Source organism: Micropterus dolomieu, linkage group LG08 (assembly GCF_021292245.1).
Source record: "Micropterus dolomieu isolate WLL.071019.BEF.003 ecotype Adirondacks linkage group LG08, ASM2129224v1, whole genome shotgun sequence".
Lineage (NCBI taxonomy): Eukaryota > Metazoa > Chordata > Actinopteri > Centrarchiformes > Centrarchidae > Micropterus > Micropterus dolomieu.
In genome coordinates this window covers 17,639,458-17,665,463 of record NC_060157.1, presented here as the reverse complement: position 1 = coordinate 17,665,463, position 26,006 = coordinate 17,639,458, and the positions used below count along the sequence as shown (strand labels likewise).

Below are 26,006 nucleotides of genomic sequence, written 5' to 3'. Positions count from 1 at the left end.
TAAAACAGTCTCCAACCTCTCCACAATGGCCAAGACCAGAGAGCTGTGTAAGGACATCAGGGATAAAATTGTAGACCTGCACGAGGCTGAGATGGGCTGCAGGACAATAGGCAAGCAGCTTGGTGAAAAGGCAACAGCTGTTTGCGAAATTATTAGAAAAGTTTAAGATGACGGTCAATCTCCCTCGGTCTGGGGCTCCATGCAAGATCTCACCTCGTGGGGCATCAATGATCATGAGGAAGGTGAGGGATCAGCCCAGAACTACGCGGCAGGACCTGGTCAATGACCTGAAGAGTGCTGGGACCACAGTCTCAAAGAAAACCATTAGTAACACACTACGCCGTCATGGATTAAAATCCTGCAGCGCATGCAAGGTCCCCATGCTCAAGCCAGTGCATGTCCAGGCCCGTCTGAAGTTTGCCAGTGACCATCTGGATGATCCAGAGGAGGAATGGGAGGAGGTCATGTGGTCTGATGAGAAAAAAATAGAGCTTTATGGTCTAATCTCGGTGTTTGGAGGAAGAAGGATGAGTACAACCCCAAGAACACCATCCCAACCGTGAAACATGGAGGTGGAAACTTCATTGTTTGGGATACTTTTCTGCAAAGGGGACAGGACGACTGCACCGTATTGAGGGGAGGATGGATGGGGCCATGTATCGCGTGATCTTGGACAACAACCTCCTTCCATCAGTAAGAGCATTGAAGATTGGTCGTGGCTGGGTCTTCCAGCATGACAACGACCCAAAACACACAGCCAGGGCAACTAATGGTGCTTTCAGACCAAAAGCGAAGCGATATTTTCAACTCAACCGAAGAAGTCGCATGACGCTGAGTCGCGATAGCCTCTCAGTGTTGAGATTGTCCGTACGTCACCGAGGTTTCAGAGCGTTGTGTGGAGAGGGCCAGGCAGAGTAGTGATGGCAAGTTCGAGTCTTTTGACAGACTCCTTCATTCAAATCTCGTTCATTAAAATGAACTAATCTTTTTTTGAGTCATTTCGTTCATTGGAACTAGGCTGGTTATTACGGCACTGCAGCCTTCTAGTGGGCGATTATAATATAAAAGTATAATGCACAAATTCACCTCTTGATTACTGTATATCATCATTATATAACCCCCCCCTGGGCCCACAACCAAATTCAAACCATGTAAAAAAACACAGAAATATGTTTTCTTTATGCAATCCACTACTCCGCCTAGATCCTTCCATTTTCACAATCTTTCCCGAGTATACAACCAGACCAGACATATAAAGGCTTATGTATATAATTGTTATCTTTATCTCTAACGTGGTCATTCATACAGTAGCCTGACGTCACTATCCATGAGTAAAATATTAATATCAGATTTGCAGTAAATATATTGAAGTAATAAGCTTGATACACTATATGAATAAACACACTCTTATTAAAATTCAACCAATTTAATAATAATCTGGATCAAGCCACCAAGTTCTTAAAGAACTCCAGCACAGAGAGAGGAACAGAGAAATACACATTATATGAATGCAGCAGTTTGGCAGGTCTGGACGCAGAATTGGCCACATCAGGTCCTGATTCTGTAGACAGAGAAACACACATGAACACATCACTCTCAAACACTGCAGGTTGTTCACCAGTCAAGAGCTGTGAAACAACAACACGGCTCTATTGGTAAATAAAAAGGAAAAGTTACATTGCGTTCTCTGGTGGACCTGGATCAGCTCTTAGCAGTTTACAGGGCTAACGCCAACGTTGCTACGTGGCTGTGTTTTAATGACCGGGTCTGTTTGTTTTGGAGAGGAGACGACCTCTGAGGTAGTTCGGCTCCAGGTAGAACCCTGTCAGGGCTCTGAAGTGGAGCGGACCCAGAACAACTCTCATCAGCTGTTAGCTGTAATGTTAAACACTAGCAGGACTAAAGTTACGGTACGGCTGTGTTAAAACTATAACTTAGCACAACATCACTGCGCAGTAATAGTGTTATGCTTTATGAAATGTCACATAATTAACAAAATAGCTATATAATATCAGTCCAGTGACTGCTACCTGACAACCGACCTGCCTCTCATTCTGCGGCGCTGGCAGTCACTCAGCCTACAGAATGAACGAAAGACTGAGAAGGACCCATGTGAGCGAAGAACGAGTCGTTCATTCCTGCTCCACAGTAGCTGTCACGTGACAAATGAACGACTCGGACCTAGAGACCCACAGTTGAGTCGTGAACTAATCAATGCTGTTTCCTGTGCTGACGGAGACCATGCAGCTGCCGTGTGACGAGTGAACGTAAGAGTCCAAGATCCTTCACGCATGCATGAAAACGAACGAATCGCTCACTGAGACAACCCGTTCCTCCCGAGTCATATACACGATTAGGTCTTATGAACGAAATGTTCATTGATCGACACAACACTAAGGCAGAGCGGGGGATTGAAAATCTGCTGGCCGGGTGAGACCTGCTAAACTTGGGAGAGGAGCAGGGATCAGCGCTGCAACCATTGGAGAAATAAACCCCCGTAGTCGGTCGGATTCTGCTCTGACAACTACGCCGTTTACTCACGGGAGGAGTTAACTGGTTTTATTAAATTAGCTTTTTACTTTAGTTTTTGGGATTTCTACATTGATTTATCTTCACTGGAGCTTCTCGACAGCTAGCTTCCGCGCACATCCGGTTCCAGTGTTGTTGTTAGCGTTATACGACTTCATAGTTATATAAAAACCGGACAAAACTGGACATTGCTGGGAGAAAAGAAAGCGAGGAGGTTGACCTACCTGGTGAGTTCAGAAAACATGTCTGTAACTTTATTCCAGCTATCATTGTACTTTACTGTTAGCATAGCATAGCCCTGATCGATCCAAACTCCATTCAGAAAACAAACATTTTAGAAGTTGTTGTCTTGCTGGCAGACCTGACAAATGAATTCATATGTTTAACAAATCTGCATCATGTTGTAGTTATTTTGGCATCAGTTTAATCTGTTTATTGCCATTTAATCACAGTAAAATGTTTACTTTGGGTTCATACAGTTGTAGTAATGGCAAGTTGTGTTTATTCACCTTATCGCGGTGAAATCGCCTTCTCGCGTTGTGTGTGTGAACACTTGCAGCGAATGTACTCACGCGAGGAAAGCGTCGCGAGGCGAAAATTCGTGGTTGGTCTGAATGCAGCATAAGGAGTGGCTCTGTAAGAAGCATCTCAAGGTCCTGGAGTGGCCTAGCCAGTCTCCAGACCTGAAGCCAATATAAAATCTTTGGAGGGAGCTGAAAGTCCATATTGCCCAGCGACAGCCCCAAAACCTGAAGGATCTGGAGAAGGTCTGTATGGAGGAGTGGGCCAAAATCCCTGCTGCAGTGTGTGCAAACCTGGTCAAGAACTACAGGAAACATATGATCTCTGTAATTGCAAACAAAGGTTTCTGTACCAAATATTAAGTTCTGCTTTTCTGATGTATCAAATACTTATGTCATGCCATAAAATGCAAATTCATTATTTAAAAATCATACAGTGTGATTTTCTGGATTTTTGTTTTAGATTCCGTCTCTCACAGTTGAAGTGCACCTATGATAAAAATTACAGACCTCTACATGCTTTGTAAGTAGGAACCCTGCAAAATCAGCAGTGTATTAAATACTTCCCACTGTATGTTTTAAGACTTGATTTTGAAGTCATTGTGCGTTTATATAAAACTTTTGATGTCTTAGCCTGTACTGTATTGCAGATTCCTTGTTGTTTGTGTCTTCACGTGGGTTTGTTGGAAGGTTGGAACCACTCTCAGAAGAATATTTGAGATGCAGTTTTTTTTAACTCTGGTTACAAACTGGAACTTATTATGATCTTACATTCAAAAGAACAATTATACCACTCGAATAAAAGTAATGCAGCTGAACGTCTAATGAGTCTTGGAGCTGTGTTCCTGTTACATATAAGAAATAATAGCCTAACAAAAATAAATTTCCAAATCATTTGATTATTTAATTTCTTGTGTGTTAACACACGAGCAAATAATATTTCAGAAGCAACAGATGGAGCAGAAATGAACAAAGGTGAAAGAAAGCAGCTCACAGGGACCATTGGCCAACACCCCAGTGATCTTTATTGCATTTCACTTCACTGGAAGAGACTTAGTCACAGATCTGACATTTAACATCTTTATGAAAGAATGGACAACCCACCAGTCCCACACCCCTTTGTTATTTAATTTGTTTTTCAGTCAGTGGGCAGTGGTGAAATATACTATAGAAAAGTGACACAACATAGCTGGAATTTTATACCTTTTTAACTGCATGGCTAGTTTCACAAGTTTTTCAATCCGTGCTACTCTGTCTTCATTACAGAAGGCTAGTCAGAGATTGTTTTGGGTGGTTTGAAAAACTTGGTTTTTCTGCCATACATACATGCTCTGAAACTGAGTCAGGCAACCCTGTCTCTGCAAGCTCATGGTGACAAAGGAAGGAAAGTGTATTGAACACCGAGTCAGAGGAGCAGGGAAGCACACAAATCCTTTACACAACTGCACATAGCACTACCGCCACAGAATAGTAAAGCACTTCTACTCAAGTATTTCATTTGTGCCATAAACTGGTCATGTGTTGTCACTCATTAAGAGTTTACATCCACGCAAGCAGATCTGTGAGGCTGTACTTGGGCACAGCAGTGCTTTGAGCTAAAATCTCACAACAGCCTGCTAATTTGCTCACGCATGAAAATGCTAACATGCTGATTATTATTATTTTTTTTTAAAGATTTATTTTGTTTTTTACCATTTTCACCATCTTAGGTTAGCATGCTAACATTAGCATTAGACACAAAGTACAGCTGAGGCTGATGTGAATGTCATTAATATTGCATGTATTTGTTGATAAAACAGTATATTGGTCAGAAAAAAAAATGACCTGATGATGATGCTTGGGACCATGAATATCTGTACCAAATTTCAAGGTAATGTCAAGATATTTCGCTTTGAACCACAACTGTCAACCTGATGGTGGCACGGGGTAAACTCAGGAGATCACCAAAGTCAGTAAGATTCATCCTCTGCAGACTATCAATCTATCTAACTATAGGCAATCAAATCCATTACTGGTTGAGAGTTTTCAGTCTGGACCAAAGTGGTGGACTGATCAAAATACAGACATTGCCAGCAAAAACATTTCAAGTCCCAACAATGACATTAAAAATATCACTGCCTTTTTAAAATTATTTTAGTAGCTTACTCATCATATCTCAATGTAGTGATGTCACAATAAGCTACCGGGGGTGTCCTGGTGGCTTTATAAGCATTCTAAATACTGTGTACAACGTCCCGGTTTTGATTGTTACAACTCTCATCTGTCCACTATCGAATACAGATGGAAAGATTAAAAACTTTTTTAAAAAGCTGCGATTACATGACATATTTGCTAAATCCATTTCTTTGTAGCTGAATAGGGTTATTTTTAAGTAAAAGTTCACTAGAAGCGCAACTACATATAATTTATTTAATGTGATCACTTTGTCATCATTTAATATCCAAAAAGCTGGAAGTAAAATAAGAAACAATGTTATTTTATGTGTGCAACATGAAATTTGTTACTTTCATAACTATTACCTGCTGGGAAATGGGCAAAGGAAATGCAAGATATTCTAGATGACGCACTCAGTTTCCTTCTGAATTTCATGCAAATATTTTGTAGGTTTATCTTCTTTTCTGGTTCACTGGTTGTGTACAGGGATGTTTGTGCCTTTATGGGAAAAGTACTTTTAAGTATTACTGTTCAATAATACCAAACAAAGTAGAGCTATCACATTATGTCAAATGCCCAGCAGTTTTTTTTTTTTCTTCCATATACATTACTTACTGATTGATGCCTGCAAAAGCAACAGACCATGGCTCACTCTCTGATTGCCTGTTTACAGGCTCTGACACTTTTATAGCTCTCCTAATACCATTACAAAGTATTGCTTCAACAGTGGCGCTGTCGCCTTTCCCATAGAATTAGATACAAAAGGCTGTTTGCTGTGATCACTTGAGGCAGCACAGTTGCGAAAATTTGTTTTTGTCAAGGCCGCATGAGGCCTTGACATTGTCAGTGGTGACCTGTCAGATTTCATTTTATTGCCAAAACCACACTGATCTGCATTAAGACAGAAGATTATACGTATCTCAAGGTTGAGATGTAAAATAACATTCAATATCTAAAAACCCTTTCTGCCCTTACTGTATAGGGGTTATGAAAATGCTGTTATAACAAAAAATATTAATGCAATTAATTTCAAGGAAATTAAAAACTCACAATACTGGAATGGTTTTACAATGGATGATACATCTTTACATAGTGTAATCAAATGCCAGTGTTATGTCCAAATAGGGCTGCAACTAACATACTATTGGACTAATCCAACAATGTTTTTGTTCAATTTTTTTAAATATTCTTTTTCCATCCAAGTGCCTGAGAGCTCAAGGTGACATATTCAAATTTTTGCTTTACTTTATTGTTCACTTTACTTTTTTTAAAAGGAAAAGCAACAAATCCTTACATTTGAGGATTTGAAACCAGAAAATATTTACCATTTTACCTTGGAAAAAAATACTAAAATGTTTAACTTATTTATCATATTTTATGTTTTCAAAAGACTAATAGATCATTCAACTATATTTCTACATTTATTTATGTCAACTGAATGTTTGTCTACGTGTATCACCTTAACACCAAAGCAAATTCCTCGTATGTGTAAAACAGTACTTGGCAATACAGGTCTTTCTGATTCTAATTGTTTCAGCTCGTGTCACAAATGCTTGATTATTGTTATGGGACAGATGTTGTAACCAAAGTGGAGTAAAAGTTTTTGAGCACTTCGGAAGCAAATAGATAAAGATAATCAGAGATTGGCACAAAGATATAAAACATATGAAATTATGACAAACTGACTAGCTTGTGTGGGTCTGTTGACATAGTAAAATATAGACTGTTGCCTCGTAAATTAATTATTACTCTTAAATCATAACGGATACACTAAAAACAAAAGTGTCTAAATCTATATGAAGACCAATTTTAATCAGTGTTAGCCATTATAAGCCATATCCACTGCATGGTATGGCTCTGCTCGACTCGCTTTTAGTATTTGGTACTTTGCTTTCCACTGCAGATAGTACCCCCTCAATGTATTGGGGGGATTCTTAGCTGATCGTCATAGCAACGTCCCATGAAACTGCTGTAACATCACCTTCAACACGACACAAACACAGGAACTCTCGCCACACTAGCAGCTCTGTGAGGCTCTACTTAGGCACAGTGGTGCTTTGAGCTAAATGCTAAGATCAGCATGCTTACATGTGTCACTGTGACAATGACAACATGCTGAGGTTTAGCAGATACAATGTTTACCACATTCACCATCAGTAAAGTCTTTGAGCTACTGGTGGTGCTAGATGAAAAGTCAGGGTTTTATCCTCTATGCACCATGGGTGTCTGTACCAACTTTCATGGCAATTCGTACAATACTTGTAGGAGATATTTCATTAAAAACAACAGTGTTAACCTGCCGGTGGCTTGAGAGAACGTCCAAGTCAGTGTTTTTCTTTCTATGGGGACCATGTATCTCTCTAGAAAATGTCACAGCACTCCTCTAATAGTTTGATATTTCAGTTTGGGCCAAAGTGGTATACCGACAGACAGCAGTGATTTCTATGACGCCAGTGTAGCTATATTTAAATGTGTAAAGTTTGTGTTATCGATGGCTTGACACAGTAAGGGCCGTTATTACAGCTCTGATGGCACAGCAAAAAGTAGGGGTCAGAAAACAGCGAGGTTTGTATTTGTTAGAAAAATGTAAACGCAGCAACCTTCAAGTGAAACAAACATCCATATCAGAGCAGCTCAAACTTAAGAGAGGAGCTCCAAAACTACTAAAAGTAGTAGTAGTAAGATTTTTAGACACTTTTATCTGGTTGCCTGTATGGCCACATATGTCGAACCAGTCATTTTGCTTTAAGAGCAAAACCTTGGGGTTTCAGTTCCACTGTCAAGCAGAACCATATATACCATATTGTTGGATCAACATACCCCCTGCTGTGAGGACACAGTAGAAATGCACATGAGCATGCCTCACCACGGTGTGTGCTTTACTGAGCAAGTGAAGGAAAACAGAAGTGTCCCATTCCCCTTATTTAGATGCTGCAGGTTTGCTGTCATCTATTTGGTGTAAAGCGATTTGCGAGTTTGTAAAAATGTACTGTATGTTCTGTAATCCATACAAGTTATTTACAGTATATTATATATGATTATTGTTATTTAAATTTGTTTTGTTAGTCATAGTGCTCCAGTTGCCCCTCTTCTTCGCATTGTTGCCAGTGGTATCTGTAAAGCTGAAACTACCCGATATCCTTAATTTTATGCTGTTTCCCATGTCTTCATGTTTTAACTTTAGTTTAAGCATTCACTTCTATAAAAAGATCTGGTTAAACAGCATATTCTCCTTAAATGATTGTTTTATTTTTGTTACTTAGCTGCTGCTGTCATTGCTGAAGGCTCAGGGTAGTAATGGGTGGCTGGGACGCATTATGTTTGAACATCCCCCAGATCTACATCTCCTATCAACATCCAGCAGGTAACGGCATCTGATCTGTCTTTAACCACACTTTTAGGACATTAAAAAACCTCTAATTTGCACACTTGGTAATACTTTTAAGTCCAGTGTCAGTACATTCAAATAAATACAGGTTTCACCAGTAATTTGTGTTTTCCTCTGTTCTATGACCTGAAGCATAGGCTTACTGTTCTTAGTGTAGCTTAATTGAAAGTCTCAGAATAGTTACCAGAACATCAGTGGGAATCATAAGCCATGCATTTTTCTTTGTCTCTTTATGGGTGTTATTTAGATGGTCTGATACAGCTTTGTATTTATTTCTACATTGCTCCTGTATTAGAAATATGTTGTTGATTTGCCTTATTTGAGATTCTAGAGTTTCTCCATTTACTGTTAATCAGAGACTGACCTCAAGCATTAACCAGTGAATTACAACATTTTAGTGAGTTTTTGCTGACTTTTAATGCATTCTATATACTCAGTTTTCTGTGCAAGTGTAAATCTAAATCCTAAAACACTTTCTCACTAAAATTATAGTTTTGCTGGATACTAAGTTTACTTTTATAAAACATCATTAGTCTTCCTCCTCAAATGTACAGCCCAGGACATCAGTGGCAAAGGAGGAGAACTTGCAAGCTTGTTTTAACTTCTGCATCTATTGGAGAGAAGAAGCAAAAGCATGGAAGTAAGGATTAAGAGGTAAGCTGAAGAGGGGGAGAAAAAACAGTCAGGATTTATTTGCCTTCTAGTCATAAAATGGATGTAAAATCTGCTGTAGACACTTGGAAGTTTTTCTCAGCAAGGCTGACTCAGCTGGACTGAGAGTACCTAAAAGTTTGATGTAAATTGTTTAGTGAAATAGAACTTTCATAAACCAGAAGTACATTTTTCTGGAAGACTGATTTACTATAAGTAAAATTCATTAAAATAACGAGTAAGAACATGAAAGTAGGTCATTAAAGCAGCAAATTCTACATGGATATAGAACATAAAAATATACCAGAATACTAGAGCAAATGGGGGAAACACCGGAACACATAAGCTAAAGTATAGAATGAAAAGCAAAATGTATATAAATCATGTGCAAAGTAAGAACAGTGCAGTATGATGAGACACATTTAAAAAGTAGAGACAGATACTAGTTTAACTCAAAGTCAGCATACAAAGAAACCAATGGAAAATATACAGAATATTCTTTTTAAAAATACTCATAGTACAGTGAAGAAAACAGAAGTTTACATACATACATTACCAGTTCTACAGAAGGCAATGCATATAGTGTTTACAGTAAATATACAGGTTTGAAGGTGTAATGTTCACTTTCAGTGTATTCAATATATTAACGTGTGCAATGTAGGTAATTACAGGACACAAAGATACTGCATGTTGTGTTGCTCTTCTAAAAACAAAATGGAGGTACAGGAAAAAGTGAGTATTGTTTTTTGAGGACTTTTATTGTTTTGTTCTGAGATGTAAGAACTCGTGATTTGGACCTCTTGACTCTAGAAAATTGTACAGTTGGAGAAAGTGGCAATATTGCGCTGAATGTCCACAAAAATGTGACTTATCTTTTTATTAAAAAATGTTACTTCAGGAGTTTCCCTTTCATGCCATCAATCATGTGGAAAGGCTCTTTTTTTGTTCAAATGGTTGATATCCAATTTTGGAAAAGCTTCTCTCTTGTGGTAATTATACCCAGGAGAGGAGCAAGTTGTAAAAATCTAAACAAACACTCTCTGTATGCTGATTGCTTGTGTGTTGCTTGGTAATTTCAGCTCTAAGCTTATGAAGACATTTTGAAAGGTCAGTTCAGCCATTTCATCCTAACTGATTATGGTGTTGATGAGTGTTTAGATGGTGAAGCTGCAGGCACAGTTATTTATTTTTTTATAGACACTGCAGTCCAGTGTAAGGATATCAGACTGTATTTTTAACATTTGTATGACTCCTATTATTTGTCTCCTTATATTTTGTGGTTACACTTTTAAGAAGTTGCAGATACAAATAAAGTACAGACATTAGATCTGCGACACAAAATTGTATTTTCTTTTTATGGAAGCAGAATGAAATATGCACACAAATGAACTGAATCCTGGGTAATATTGTTTGTTGTCATCCTGCATTGCTGGTGGACATGAAATAATACACACACCAAATGCAAAACAGGATGATGATTACTTTAATGAGAAACATATGCAGAGATTACTTACATTACAGTAGATTTTACAGTATAGTTTATTGTATGTCACTTTTTTTATATGAATCAGCATATGTGTATAATTGAAAATTTATAAAAAGATAAAATGTTATGGCTATTATTAAAGTTTGACCACTTTAATTACCAAATGATGACATTGGATTTGTAAAAAGAAGTAAAAAAAAATACTGCCACTCTTCAGTATATAACTCCTGCAATTTGGTGAAAAACTCACTATAAAATAATAAAAAATATACAACTTACAAAATGCAGAAAGGACACTGGGGCTTGGCTGGTTTTTCATGTACATTCGACAAAGTTCTTGAGTCAACTTCTACAAAATTAAGTTTCTAGTAAATACGGTTTCAAGTGTAAATAAAATAGTTATGCCTTCACTGTAGTAAAGCATTGCATTGTACTGCAGCAGATCCTAATTAATTTAAAACATTGATGCTCATTTAGCTGCCTGCGGGTCACATCTGGCTCCACCTTAAAACTGCCCACCCGATCAATTTCTCCGCTTTAAGAGCTAGTGCCTCGCAGTCAATTTAATCTGTAGTTTTAGGAAACCTTATTTAATTGCAGTTTATACTGTGAGGTTGGATGGCTAAACATTGAATTACTTGTATACTGTACATCTACACCGACTCTTGGAACGGACTTCCACAGATTCTTGGACAAATTCAGCCAAGCTAAATGGTCTTTTTGTGTTTATTCTGACCTTAAGCAAGGTCATGAACAAATATTTCTACTTCAGGATATTTCCAGGATTCCACAATAGTCAGAGCAGGCTTTAAGAGAACCATTTAAATGCGAGAGTTAAACCATTGAGGTTTAAGGTGGCTGGCTTAAGGTTGTGTATTTACTCTGTCTTTACAATGTCTGGCTGTGTTCACATTGTCAGTTGAATATTTAAATTGTAAGTACTTTGATTCATATCCTAAATAGAGATTCCTTTGCTCACATGTTGCAGCTGCTCTTAGTAACAGTAGATATTTTGTTTCCTGCAGAAATACAAACACATTAGATTACGGTTTGATCTGCACACATCTAACCAGTTTTTGCTCATATGGTGCAGTCCATAGGAAATAACTTACCAAAAAGGCTGTGAATCAAATAAAACATGGTTTGTTGTGATATAGAAAATTGTGGTTACAAACAATGAAAACCCACCCCACAACACACTAATTGTTTCAGCCACTCAAAACAGTGAACATTGTTATCATTCATTCTTTATTAATGCCAGCACCTTTTCTGGATTATGGTATCTAATGTAAATATATTGAGGGGATTGAAAGATGAATATTAATCTTATAAATAACTTTTTGATTTGTATTATGCCACTAGAAATAAAGCTTTTTCAGACTATCCTATTTGAATGTTTCCTTCATATTTCTGTCTCACTTACCAGAATACATCTGAACTTATTTGGATTAGAAACGGATGTTTGTTATTTTCTGTTGTTCTATACATTATTAGTCAACAGGTTAAAAGCAATCAGATGGCCTGATGTCGCACATTAATTTGTACCCTGTATCTTAGTCTCGAAATTACTGCCATATAACTACATGTAAAACCCTCTCACGCATTTAATATCTTACCGATGCGGATTATTTTACAGCCTCTTCAAGCATTAATTATGCAATTAAATAGAAAATTAATTTAAGCTCTGAAGTGCCGATGCACTTTTCTAGTGATGCGGTAGCATAATTCAGGGCCCGAAGTTTTGGAGTTTTGTTGGCTTCTCCATAAAATCCCACGCAGGAAGAAAAAGTGAGAGAATGTGGTTTTTCATCGCCCTATTACTCCTTCGAATATGTGAATAAAAGTGCTGAAATGTCTTACATTTTTTTGGTTTTAGGTGTTGTTTATAGAATAATTCAGAGAAAAACACAGGATTTTAAAAATCACCACTATAAACAACAAAATACAAAACAGCCGGGCCCTGGATGCAGAGTTTGGAAATATTTTATTTTGTTTTTATGTATTTATGCTTCAAACTGAATTGTCTTTCTTGCATTTATGCACGTGTTTTTAATGACGTAATATTTGAATATTAATTTGAATATGAATAGGGATGTAATTAATTTGTAATAATTCACAGGATAGTAGACCCATTTTCACACCCATTTCTGCCGGTAAGCAACGCGTGACAACAAAACACATGTTGGGGTTCGTCTGTAAGACCAATACATAGAAAGAAAAAATAATGAAATTTGAATCAGATTACAATTGTAATTGCTGTTTTGTTCCTTCATTTCAAGTCCAGCCTGAATCTCTGATGTAATTGAGACCTTTTCATTAAGATACGCAGTGTAGTGCAGTACTGATAAAGAACATGATCTGTCTATAGCCAAGTCCTTTAACATACTGTTATTTACAGATAAGATTAAAGCAGGTCCAGGTCTACATAAAAAAGATAAATGCATGGCAATTCGTCAATTTGAATCCTCTGAGAGGTTGATACGATTATTTGCAATTATTTTTTTTTTAATTTTGCTGGCAGATACAATGGTAGTCTTTCAATTTCAGTTGGATCGGATTAATGCAAACAACTGCTATTTTGCTTTACGAGCCAGGTGAGAGAGGTAGGGGTGTCCTCTCTTAAGCACACCCATGTCTGTCTGAGCACAGTGACTTTGAACTTGAACTTCGTCTTGCTCATCTTTATAATGTGTGCACTTCACTGGTACAACTGAACCTGCCCTCATTTTGGTCCGTGAATTTGCCTCGTTTGCCTATCAATTCATCTTTAAAAAAAGGAGAGAGAAAATGAGAGCAGGGTGAGCTGTGATTCACCGTTACACTCGCCCAGGCAGCAGGCGACAATACAAACTCCACCGTAATTCCACTTTGGTTGTCTCTTTCTGTCTTTAATTTGACTCAACCTTTAGTCAGTGTGCCTTTCACTTTGTTTTCTGACGCAGAAAATTCTAGTGACCTGGAGGAAGTTTTTTTTAAGTGAAACATATGGGCACATGATCCAAAAATGGAGACTTGATGTTTGCTCTCGAACAATTTTTTGCTTTTTTAAGAAAAAAGCTTACAAACCAGCTTATCGCCTGGTAAATAGTGAAATGCCTTATACCCGCGCAGGAGAGGATGTCAGTTTACGACTTTTAAGTCCACAAACAAGAAACAATCTCTCACAAATGAGGACTCTTTGCACACATTTAAATTAATATTTATTTTTTATCACGAGGAGTCTCAGCGCTTTAAAGACTTTCCAATCTGGGTTTTAAAATGTAGGCCTATAGGATTATTTGCTTTATTCTCTCTTCCTCAGTAAATGTGATCACATTTCATGTTTAGCACACACATTACACATTCGTCAGGTGAAATTAACACAACACAGTTAATTGGTTGACATGACGACCGCAGTTGGCAAAGGTTTTTACATGCATGAATGCAAAATAGCTTAATTTCTTGATTTTAGCGCATGTGACATGAAGCTACAGGCTGAAGGGCCAGTAGTTGCGTAAGTACCACATGTGTTTGATTGCAGGTAGGCTCACTGCAAGATTACGTTGTAGGCCTACCCGTCAACACTTCTCTGGAGCTATTTCAAGCAATTTCTTATCAGGTGTAATATGTACTCACTCAAATCCATATAGACTGGAGAACAAAAGTGGGATTACGGTGGAGTTTCTAGTGTCGCCTGCTGCCTGGGCGAGTGTAACGGTGAACCACAACTCACCCTGCTCTTGATTTCTCTCTCCTTTTTAGATGGATTGATAGGCAAACGAGGCAAATTAGGCCTAAACCAACTTAACTACACATACAGAACGACTGTTGATTTGAGCAGCTATCGCCAAATTTGACGATAAAGTAACCTTCACAAAGAACTGAAACGCACTAACTGATGTTTTTGGTCGACTTGTCCTTTGTGAAGTCAAATTTAAACTGACAGAATCCAGATTTGCTTTTAGTGGTTTCGCCGTCAGTTTTCAAAATGAGAAGGTAAAGTCTTTGGCAATATTGTTGTTGTACATTCATGCCAATAAAGCTAATTTGAAATGAATTGAAGTCCCAATGCCGCAGAATTGCATTTGTTTAAATGCCACCTCTAAATATCCTAAAGGCTACTTTGCTGGCACAAGTAGCCCACAGCAAGTTTCCGTAGCCAAAATCTTCTGGTAGATAAGATTAAGATTCACTTCTTATATTATAAATCAGTAATGCACGTGACTTAAATCCTATTTGGTTGCATTGCCAAATGCTTAACACATTTTTATGATGAATATGCTTTTAGCTACGTGGCCATGGTCTCAGCAGCAGACTGTGTCCTGGAGGCTTCTCACATAAGCTCTACATAAACAGTTTGGGTCAATCCTTTTTACTTTTGCCTTGGTGATAAGATTCAGAGTGTGGCTTCCTGTGCACCCTTTTACTTAAGGATTTCCTCCATCAACAAGCCCGACAAGCAGGTGCAGACATCATTTTCCAGCCCGCAGCTCTTTCAAACCGAGAGCGCATGTTGACTTTAGGCTCTTCATAGAGTCACTGTTGGCCTGCTGCATGCTGGATGAGGAAGTTGTCCTTCACATAGCTTACTGTAAATTTCCGGGATTTTTATTTGGTGTCTTTAAAGCAAAGTGGGCTTCACATCGTGGGCTGTATAAATAAACCATTTGCCTATAGTATAGTTGACTTGATGTTTTATCATTCTGTACTGCAAAATATAATCATGTTTTAGCCTACTATTAATGATAGTGTCAAGAAAGTGATATAAATTATATTACAGTTTATTCCATACGGTTTGTGATGACGTACATGTAGAAATATCGTCTACATCCTGAATGCAAGGGGGTAGGAATTAGGATATTTTAGATACGTCTGTAATGTGACTTGAGGAACGAAATGTAAAATGTGTTATTTTACTTTAAACTATTATAAACAAGGAGTTGTGCGGAATAGAATTGGGCAGGTTTGCACACTACCACATTTCAGGCAACATTAAAACTTTCTTATAGCCTACTCAGAACGTTGCTTGCGTACAAAAACAGTCTTTAACAGTATAGTATAAGATTTTCTCAGTCGAGGACATAGTGGCGTGTTAAGCTCTCAAACATTCACAGCGTGTGTCGACGGAACATTTTGACATATGTTCTGTATGTGAACATTTTGAAAGCTGCATGGTGTTACAAACTGTAATGCACATTAGAATGAATATAAGTGGCGTGGAAATATTGGCCTATAAACCAGGCCTGAAGACTTAGGAAGATACTCTTGAAGAAGATTATTTTGATACAGATTCCCATTTCCAATAGATTCAGTTTCCCACGGCGCTGCAGAAGCAACACCGTGTGCTCAAAGCTGCCGATTGTAAAGTAGGCAAACTTGGCCCGGTTTGAACAGTTCACTTCTGATAATCACACTTAAAGTATGTTGCGCCTTAAAGAACTTTCTATTTTCAGAAGGAAATCCTCATCACTTACAGTTCAACACATCGGAGCATAAAGCTTTTTTTAAAAGCGCCTGTACACATGATTGATCTCTTTGGGCTAGCCTACATTTAGTGTGAAATATGCACAAAAAGTTGAAAGCCCTTTATTGTTTGAGAGAATAAGTGAGATGATTAATGATGAACGTGTGTGTCTTTTGTTTTGCTGTCGGGTTGGATGGAGCGACCGCCTCTCTTAACTTGAACTTGGACTTCCGACGAGACGCGTCCAACTGTGGGTTTATTTGGTCTACTTTTCTCGCCGGTGTACTCTCTGGACGGCAGCAGGAAGATGAACACTTTTGCTCCTGCGTGTGTTTGTAGACCGAGATGAACTACGTCGTTGAGCACATTTCAAAAGAGCCAATTTGTATATAACCCACATTAAGATATAAAGCAGGAACAGCCTTATGTCCACATTTCAGACGAGACCTGACTTGATATCGTGTTGGTATAATCCAAGAAAATATATCTTAAACTACCTTCTGTCGACAAGTTGAATAAAAAAGCATTTTGTATATATTAACCGCGCGCATTTGGTGACCTTGCGTTGACAGATGCTTATTGTCGCATGGCGCCGCGCATTTCCTGCTTTGTCCATGATGTTAGGATACATAAATATACTTTTATTGTCTAACGCTGAATACTTTCGCTGTGTAGAAATTGTAATTACTAGCAGTATGAAAATACCCAGATGTTTGTATCTATTTATGTGATCATGCTTAGGCTATATGTAGCCAGTTTTCTAAATTGTACGATGAAGCGCAAATGATTGAGGCTTAAATGTGTCTACACACTGGCGTTGCTTTTCTACTGACTAATTTAATTTCACTTTGCGGATTTTTCTTGGAATTGTGAAACTACACTTTGCAGCCTATTGAATAAATGACGCTCAACAATACCGAAACCTAACTCTCAGTTTTGGTCAAAATCTTTCAGACAGCATTGAGTAATGAACCACTGACATCTTCATAACAATATAAGTTGGCTACACTAAATAAAGAGACTGTAAAGCCTGTGTTGTATTTTGTAAATCCACTTTGGCCTGGCAGTAGCGGTGGTCTGCCAGCCTGCTCTCTGTACTTAGGGTGTGGCCCCGCCTGGCCCGCTTTATTTTGCGGTTAGCCCACTGCCATCCTCTCCTAGTCTACCTGCTCCGGATGATGTTAGACGAGTCAAATCCGAGGTAAATTAGGTCTAAACTGTAGTGTAGACACTTTTTCATGCAAGGCTTTTCAGCAGCTTAATACCATCCATAGGCGACTGTGTATTATCATTGTAATAAACAACGGATTTACCTCTTGGTGATTATCATAAAGAAACCATCCACCAGCATGAACAAAAAATGCTACTGAGGGTCAGAGAAGCCCTGATTAATTATTTTAAAGCCTCGTCTTTCATAGAGAATCTGTAATGTACATCCGTTAATTCCGTAAAGATTAAGAAGAGCTTGTCTCACATATCTAAATAGTGTTGTGGGTAAAGTGAGTCTAAAGGGGGTTCCTCCCTCCCACACCTCTGTATGCTGTATGGCCTAAACTCGACACTTTTGTGTCCTCTATTCACTGTATGTCGTTTCACGAATACTTAAGCTAATTACGGTTTGCTTGGCAAACATGGCTTCCTACCAATGACACCAGCGTAAAGTTTTGTAATGGATTTATTTTTTTGAAGACTTGAAGGTAGTTTATGTCCGATTGAAGTCACAAATGACCTGGGTTTTCAAATGTGCTCATGCATATGCATATGAGAAACGCTACAACTAGGATTTTGTGAATCTTGGTGCATGATGAAATAAGAAACAAACTACTCCATTCAATCTATTCTCATTCTATTTAATCTGTTTACGCATGTTAACGGTTGTGTTTAAATGTCCCTCTCAACGTATTGTTTAGCCATTTAATTCTGTTCATCACGCAATGCACTGCCCTAGTTATGTATTTTAGACCACGGGTTAGCATTTTCTTGACAAAATCACATGCCTTCCTGTGCCCTGACTGTTGGCGTAGACGTCCAGTGGTCTTGGCTTTTACGATTATGAACATTTTCTATCGTAAATTAAAGCCAGCCCGAACGGGAAAATAGCAGATAGAGATGCTGTTTTAGTTTTGTAGGAATGTTTTCATGACAGTGGACTGTTCTGCTCTCCTGCCTGTAGAACAACAGCCCCAACACACACACACACACACACACACACACACACACACATCAATGGATATGCACACTGGCAACATAAAGCAATATAAATTAGTAAAGGAAGCGAAAATTCAGCACCTTTCAGAGGAAAGTGCATGTAACACGCCGGACCAGGAGCTTGTGACTCTCACGCGCAACTTCCAAATGAACATCAGTCTTGATTTACTATGAGATTTAAGTATGGACTACAGTCAGATTTTTTGTCCATTCAATTAGTTCAGACAGGTAATGGGTACAAAGTTTATTCCATCTGACATCTTTATTTACTAAAATCCTCATTTTAAAATTGCACGAGGACCATTGGCCTTTATGCTGTCGTGGTGTGCGAATCTGTGTGATTATTTTGGTTTACATAGTCCACTTTTCATTTAAAGTATCACTTGGTTTACTTTGATTCTAAAAAAAAAAAAAAAAAAATGGTTTGATCTCAAAGCTAAGTCTGAAGCTGGAAGTGGAACTCGTAAACATAACGCAACCTGATTTCAGCATGCATGGCGCAGACTCTATACCTGCAAGCTGTCAACACATTCTTGGATCGCAACATCGCCTCTTCAAAGACGTTTTTATGCCCATGGATTTGCATCACTCTCAAGACTGGTGAGCTAATGTTTGCGAAGTAATAATATTGATTTTTAATTGGGATTTTATCAGAATTTAACCTATGGATACATAGGCTATATAAAAGAGACACGGAGTTCTCACAATGTAATTTTAGTCGACAAACTGTAGCCTACTGCAAAAATGTGGCCAATAGGTTTTCCCTAAAGCAAGGCAAACTAAACTATCAAATGTGATAATTTCATTTGTGTCCATTGGAGCTTTTTGGTTGCTGTGTCATTATTATTTGAATAGAGAGAGATATTCGGTTTTGACATAAGTGGGATTATAGATTAGTATACTACAGCATTGTACTACTGCAGCATCAAAACAGCATATGCTGCACATGTACTCTGTGTGTGTGTATATAAGGGCATATTCTGCTTACATAAGCCCCATTGGCTCAGTCGTGCACATGCAGTCGGTTCCTGTGAGAGGAAGCCGCAGGTAGGCAGCATTTGTATGGGCATGGATGCGCTCCCCTCCCCCCACAAACCTCCGCATCAGACGGACACTCTCTCCGCCTGACGAGGCCTGTCTGGAAGGACGTGATGTCTGGTTGTCAAGATATTTACAGCAACACATCATGGCTGGTTGTCAAGAAATTGATAGTGGTTTCAGTTAATAGTTCCTGAAATAAATGAAACTACAGCGGAAAAAAAAGGTTTCAATCATCCTGGCAGATTGTTTGACGCTTTTTAAGAAAAATATTATAGCTCTGAAGTTCCACCACAAACTGTGTGCAGAGTACTAATGACCAGCCACCACCTTGTAGTTTAAAACACTTAATATGCACTAAAACTGAAACAGCAGCAGGTTTTATATTCTAATAATGTAAAAGCTTTTCTGTGGTGACAAATTCGTTGTTTCAGTGGCGCCACATAGTTATAGTTTTAGCATTTTACTTATTTATAAATTGCAGTATTGCAATTTAATGTGGTTAAATTATAGAGATAGCCACACGACTGTTATTGATCATTAGTTTTTACTTTTGCATATATTACTGGTCCAGTTGTAAGAATTGTTATACCATCTACTGTGACTAAATACAAATATGAATCAGCTAATTATTTCCATTTCAGTTAGCTCTTCTTGACCTAATTTGAGATTTACAAATGTAGACACACAGGCAACACCCAAAAGCATCTCTCCCGCATAAACTAAGCTTAGGCTGGATTATGGGTAAGAAAATATCTGCTTTCATATCGATTAGCTGGCTTAAATAGTGTATATTGGTGGCAAAATTATTTATTTCAAGTTACCACATTGATAGTTTGGGTGGTAACATTAAATATAAAACAATAATGCAGTGTCAAACTTGAACATAAGCCTTGAAAATGCCCATTGTCATCCTAAAAATTCACCTGTGCATCTACAGCCTGTCTGCTGTTCATGACATCTAACAAAAACACAACTTAAAAAATTAATGTTTGAAATCCTCTTAGAATTCATTAATAAGTTTTTACAGGTCGTGTATTAGATACTGGCTTAAGCATCGTGGCTGGCATACATGTGGTTTAAGACTGGACTGCCGATGTCTCAGGGCCTTGCGCAATAGTGGAAATGCGCCAGAGCTTAAATATTTAATATTAGCTAATCATTTATATGCTCCCACAATAACTGTATAATTGTATTAGTTTGTGCAAAAGTTAAAAAAGAGAATGCTTTATTTGTGAATTATCTTGTTATTCCTATGTTAATACTTTGTGTTGCTATTTTTCTTTTTGCTTAAACACCAATGAGAATATTACGAAATCCATATTGTCAGTGTCAGTTTAGGAGAAAACCACAGATTGGTGGTTAGTGCAGCTTAAAGTGTAACTTAATTAAATCATTGGATTTTTCTAGATTTTAACTAATTCAGCTATTATCTCTGAGACTTTGTTGCTTATTTTACCAACGCTATCCGTGTATCGTCAGGACGAATCTATTACCACAGCCTACACACATTTGAAGATAATGTGGAGGTTAGGCTGAGTGAAAACAAAATACACCAAAATCATAATAACACACCATCATTCATACATAGCAAAAAAAGAGGGAGAGAGAAAAAAGGCTTCATCTCCTTAAGTCTGAGCTTTCATGGAAAATATGTTAGTTTGGAAGGAGTCTGTTTCCTGCAACGCAAAAACTGTCAAATTCCTGATTCTTTAAATAAAGACGCAAGGGACTATTTGGACTTCTCTCCCTCTTCACACACAGCAAACATTTTAGACTAAGGGTGTCTAAATAACAGCTAGTTTGCATGCATACTCTAGTGTGAAGTTCATTCTTGTCTGTCTAGACTCTGATTACGACCCTGTTTGTCTGCGTTTTTTTACCTTGACCTTGGACTTCCGTGCAGCTGCTGTTTGGATGAGCCCTTCGTAGTTGTAATTTCCTTGAGACAAAAGAACTTTGGTCTCTGTCCGAGGAAGGACAGGGGTCTAGCTTCCTTAGTAAACAAACACACAACGGTGGCCTGATTATTCCCAAGGTAACTCAGCACTGCAAAAATGTTGATAAAACTAGGCACCCTTGTAGGGCAGCTTGTAGCTTGCTTTATGTGTGACTCATGGGATAGGCATCACAAGCCACTTTTATGGATACTTTGTGGGCTATCAGTAATATTTCAAACTCAAAAGTCCAGTCAAGTTTCAAATCTGAACTGAAGTATTTTCAAAGAAAGTGTTGCATAGGAGTGAAATGGAGGACTTCCGCAACTGTGGTGATTAAAGGGCCTGTTGACGAGATGAACTAAAGGCATTTTGGATTTTGAACAGAGCTTTAGCCAGTGGGCTCTCCATATATCTGAAGTAGGACGCGTGTAAAATAGTGGCGGGTCCTGAGGGAAAACGTCCGCAATTCTACCATGGTGTCTAATTAAATAAGGTCTGTAGCCTACACACAGTCCAGCTGAAAGCAGCCCCTTGTTCTTATTTCCGCCTGGAACAGTCAGCGTCCATTTGTGTGGAATAAATGAATAGTCTGGTAAAACTGACACAAAACATAAATTCGTTGAATGGTAATTTTTAATGGTCACTTTATCGCTGAAAAAGCTTTTGGGCCTTACCGAGAAAATTACGACGGAAAATATCTTTGCCAAAACATATTGCAGAAATACGTGTGTATAAACTAAAGGAGGATATCATTGATTGTAATTACTGTAATGTAATTTCTACTGAAATGTAATTTGCAATAATGGCATCTTACCTGGAATAGCTTTCACCTCGTCCTGTGGCTGTTACTGTTGAGGTGCAACCCTCCTTCAACACATTTAACTTTACTAACCGGCTACTAAAACTCCTAGATCTGCATCTCACACACACAACGCACGACCAAACACGCACACATACAGATAGACCTACTGATCTGTTTTTAGCTGACTGATTAAAAAAAATAAAAAATAAAAAAGTTAGAATATTATATATATCTATATAGGCTTCACAATATCAACCTCTGAAATGCAACATTAGGCTACACATAATATTTATGCCTTGTTGGAACAGTAATACTCCACATCTAGGTTTGGTCACAGAATCTCATCTCAGCATGTTAATAGGTGACCCGGTGGCAGTTATACACGGGTTTAAAGGAAATGCGTCCTTCAAATAAGGAGTCTTGATCAGACTGGACGGTTACAGAGATATTTGCTTTGACAGCTGTGTATTTCTTAATGCTTAATATGCTTTTACATGAGATACATTGCATTGAGCACAAAGCAGGGATTCCAGATTAAATCATTTCTGTTTATTATAACATTTAATAATCAAACTAAACCTCAGCCAGAACACATCGCTTCCAGCAAGTAAACCTGGTGCGCGAAGTTTGCGAACCAGTGCGTCAGGAAGCAAGTTGAAAGATTCGATTAGATAGAGATTTAGTTAGAAATATAAATGTTTTATTTTCCATGTAGGCTCCAACTGTGACATGTATCATGGGCTGTTATATTATCTGGCAGTCCTCGTAGTCGGCCAAATTTCACAGGTTGTTTTCGTTTGCCCCCAGTCTTGAAAGTATCCAAACTCCCCTTTAAGGGTGTGGGTCTAGGTGATTTAAGCCAATGATATGACTCCATATTCTGCAGGAAAAAACTGTGACATGTGAGGCAGTGGGTCTTTAAAGGGCTGCTCTGCCCCAACTCACAAGCCCAATCTCGTAGGACTTGTTAGCGTATCACGTGCCAGATTCTTAATGAAGTGGACACACGAGGGGCTCGTGTGCGCATGCGCTCGGTGTAAAATGTAGTTGGAAATGAGGTGTCCGTCTTGGAGTAGTCGACTTTTAAAAAGCATCGGCAACCCCTGATATGACGACTTCGCTGGTTCTGCATCCACGCTGGGCGGACACCTTGATGTACGTTTATGAAAAAAGCCCGAATGAAAACAACCAGAATAAAAGCCAAACAATGGAGGGACTGAGCGGTAATTGCCCTGCGACCCACTGCAGGGACCTGATGTCGCACCCCGCGCTGGGACGACATTCTGGCACCATAGCGACCCACCAGGGCTCCGTCTACTCGGATATATCCTCCCCAGACACCGGCCGGCAGTGTCCCGCTCCTCAAACATCATCCAGTGCATCTTTGAGCTACGGTTATCCCTTTGGAAACCCATATTACGGCTGTAGGTTATCTCATTCGCACAACGTGAACTTGCAGCAGAAGCCCTGCTCGTACCATCCCGCAGAGAAATATGCCGAGCCCAGCACAGCGCTGCCCACGGAAGAACTGTCTACCAGGGCGAAAGAGTTTGCCTTCTACCCGAGTTTCGCCAGCTCATATCAGGCTGTTCCCGGATATCTCGACGTATCGGTGGTGCCCAGTATCAGTGCCCATCCTGAACCACGGCACGACGCCTTGATCCCTATGGAGGGCTACCAGCACTGGGCTCTCTCCAATGGCTGGGATGGGCAGGTGTACTGCTCCAAAGAACAAACGCAGTCAACTCATCTGTGGAAATCACCTTTTCCAGGTATGTAACAACTGTTTCAATTTCTATTTAAAGTTATCTCAAGCAGGCTGGAATTCATATGTTAGTCCAGCGGCTTGTAGGATTTTAATGTCTGTGTCACCACATTAAGAAAGCTATTTAAATGTAGTCAGATATTTTTACTCTGCTGAGATGTTATTGCTTAGTCTATGAATTTTATTGTGTTAGAGTGCCAATATCAACTTACAAAGAAGTCGACTGAAACTCTAAATGTGCTGAATAAACATGCAACTGTCAAGCCCCATATGTCCTTTATGGACTCGAGTACAGGCAGTGCTGTTCTTCAGTTTGACATGAAACAAATCATCATGCATTTTCTTAGAAGTGTGCGTATAAATGACACACTTGTCAGAAATGTGAGTTCAAAGAGCTTTTCAGTCTGCATGCCCCCTTTTTAATGTTTAATATACATTCAGAAGCGGGGCATTTCCTTTCGTCAGGTTGCAGTTTTTTTCCTTTTAAGTCATACGGTGAATATAAGTGAGTTTCAGTCACGTAGAATAAAAAGGAACACCAGTGCATACCTTTGCACCCTGTTTGACAATATAGTGACTAAGCTAGCCTACTGTGTTTGGATTGTGGCAATAAATCTCAACGCCCTGCGATGCGCCCACTGTCTATTGCATATATCAGGAGGCATAACATTTAGTGTGCATATAGACCTCAGCACCATGTTATGCAAATGGTTCTCAACCGACAATCAGTTCACATTGTAATTCAGGCTCTCCTTTACACACTGTCATACAACATGCATGATATCTGATAATGCACACTGGGGCCGAACAGTATGCAGTTTACAGAGTGTTTACTAGACTGCTTCCTTTACCACATGGGTTTATTATCTATGTGAAATCTGGAGGTAGCCTATTTTAATCTCAGATAGGATGTTCTCAAACCTCGGCTGAACTTCCTACACATTTGCCCCCCTTTTTATATTTTAAATGCACAAGAGCAAGCCACGCAGGCACGGGCACGCCGTCAAATGCGCGTGCGCACACCCACAAAAACACAAGCGCGCGCTGTCCATGTCTTTCTGTCTCCCCTCAGACATATGCACACATACACACAAGCTGACTCACACAGACACAAAACTATTTTGCTTTTAAAATAAAAACACAACAGTGAACGCCACTCTGTCATCCTCAATTTAGCATAACAGAGTATTTAAAATATAATTATAATGGATATCATGAGTATATTGTTTGAATATCCACTGGCCTAAATTATGATCTACCATAATCATATATGTACATGAACTGTGGATAAATATCCACAACTCCTGACTGTAAAATTACACTGGGGGTAAAAAGCTTCATGTCTCACAGCTTGCCACTATTTCTCAAGGTATTGCCATACTTGTCCTGTCATGTTTCTCATTGGCTGTCTCGCGCTCATCTCCAGTCTTGGCAAGATGGTGTAAACCCAGAATTTTGCTTGCTTTAACAAATAATGTACCCACCGCCAAAAGGTGTTGGTGCTTTTAAAAAGATTTTGAAACAACATTGTGGAAAAAAATGTCTAATTTCTAGGGGAAATTAGAGAAGTGTTTATAAATGGTAAACTTTTACTCAAATTACGTGTAACACGTGTAACTTTATAACTGTCCAAAACTGAGTTTTCAGTTATCAGTCTTGTTGCCAGATTGTGATTTCTATTTTCTAACTGCTATTGCACCCACACTGAGACTTATTGTAGTTTATACTTAACACAGTCTTACACCACATCTCTACGAGAGATTTATCCATTAACACGGTTTGTTGTGTGGATGAGTAGATTGTGAACCCGCAGATTAAGTAGCCTATTCACATGCAACCTAAGGAACAACATTGACCGCTGGCCATTAGAAACAATGTAAAATTGTAGTGGCAGTAACTGGATAGTGTTTGTTCATTTACAGAAACAAAGGATGACCTATCACTGTGCAACACAAACGGAGTAAATTTAACATGAGTTAACTCAAAGGATTTTATAATTTCCTTCCTATGCGTCAGGTGCAGTACACCTGAGATCAACACAATTTCTCTTGTGTGCCCCTCCACCCCTTCAGCCCCCCCCC

The 26,006-nt window shown here is 38.8% G+C and overlaps 2 protein-coding genes across 10 annotated transcripts in view; both read left to right on the top strand.

The window, feature by feature from the left end:
- hoxc11a (homeobox C11a) overlaps positions 1–26,006 on the top strand; it is a 93,872-nt gene that overhangs the window by 33,089 nt on the left and 34,777 nt on the right. For 2 of the 8 annotated variants that reach the window (XR_006825904.1, XR_006825905.1), the window contains exons 4-5: positions 8,468–8,568; positions 9,147–9,246. The exons of 2 other annotated variants lie outside the window; for them this stretch is intronic. The gene's annotated coding sequence lies outside the window, so the exon portion shown is untranslated. Of the gene's footprint in view, positions 1–8,467; positions 8,569–9,146; positions 10,141–10,322; positions 11,934–26,006 lie in introns of those variants that run through there. 4 more of the 8 variants (XR_006825902.1, XR_006825906.1, XR_006825903.1 and 1 more) reach the window with 3 other exon arrangements.
- Positions 22,926–26,006, top strand: part of hoxc13a (homeobox C13a) — a 4,591-nt gene continuing 1,510 nt past the window's right edge. For both annotated transcript variants that reach the window (XM_046055535.1, XM_046055534.1), the window contains exon 1: positions 22,926–23,932. In XM_046055535.1, coding sequence (XP_045911491.1) covers positions 23,269–23,932 — 664 coding nt within the window. In that variant the 5' untranslated portion in view covers positions 22,926–23,268. The remainder of the gene's footprint in view (positions 23,933–26,006) is intronic.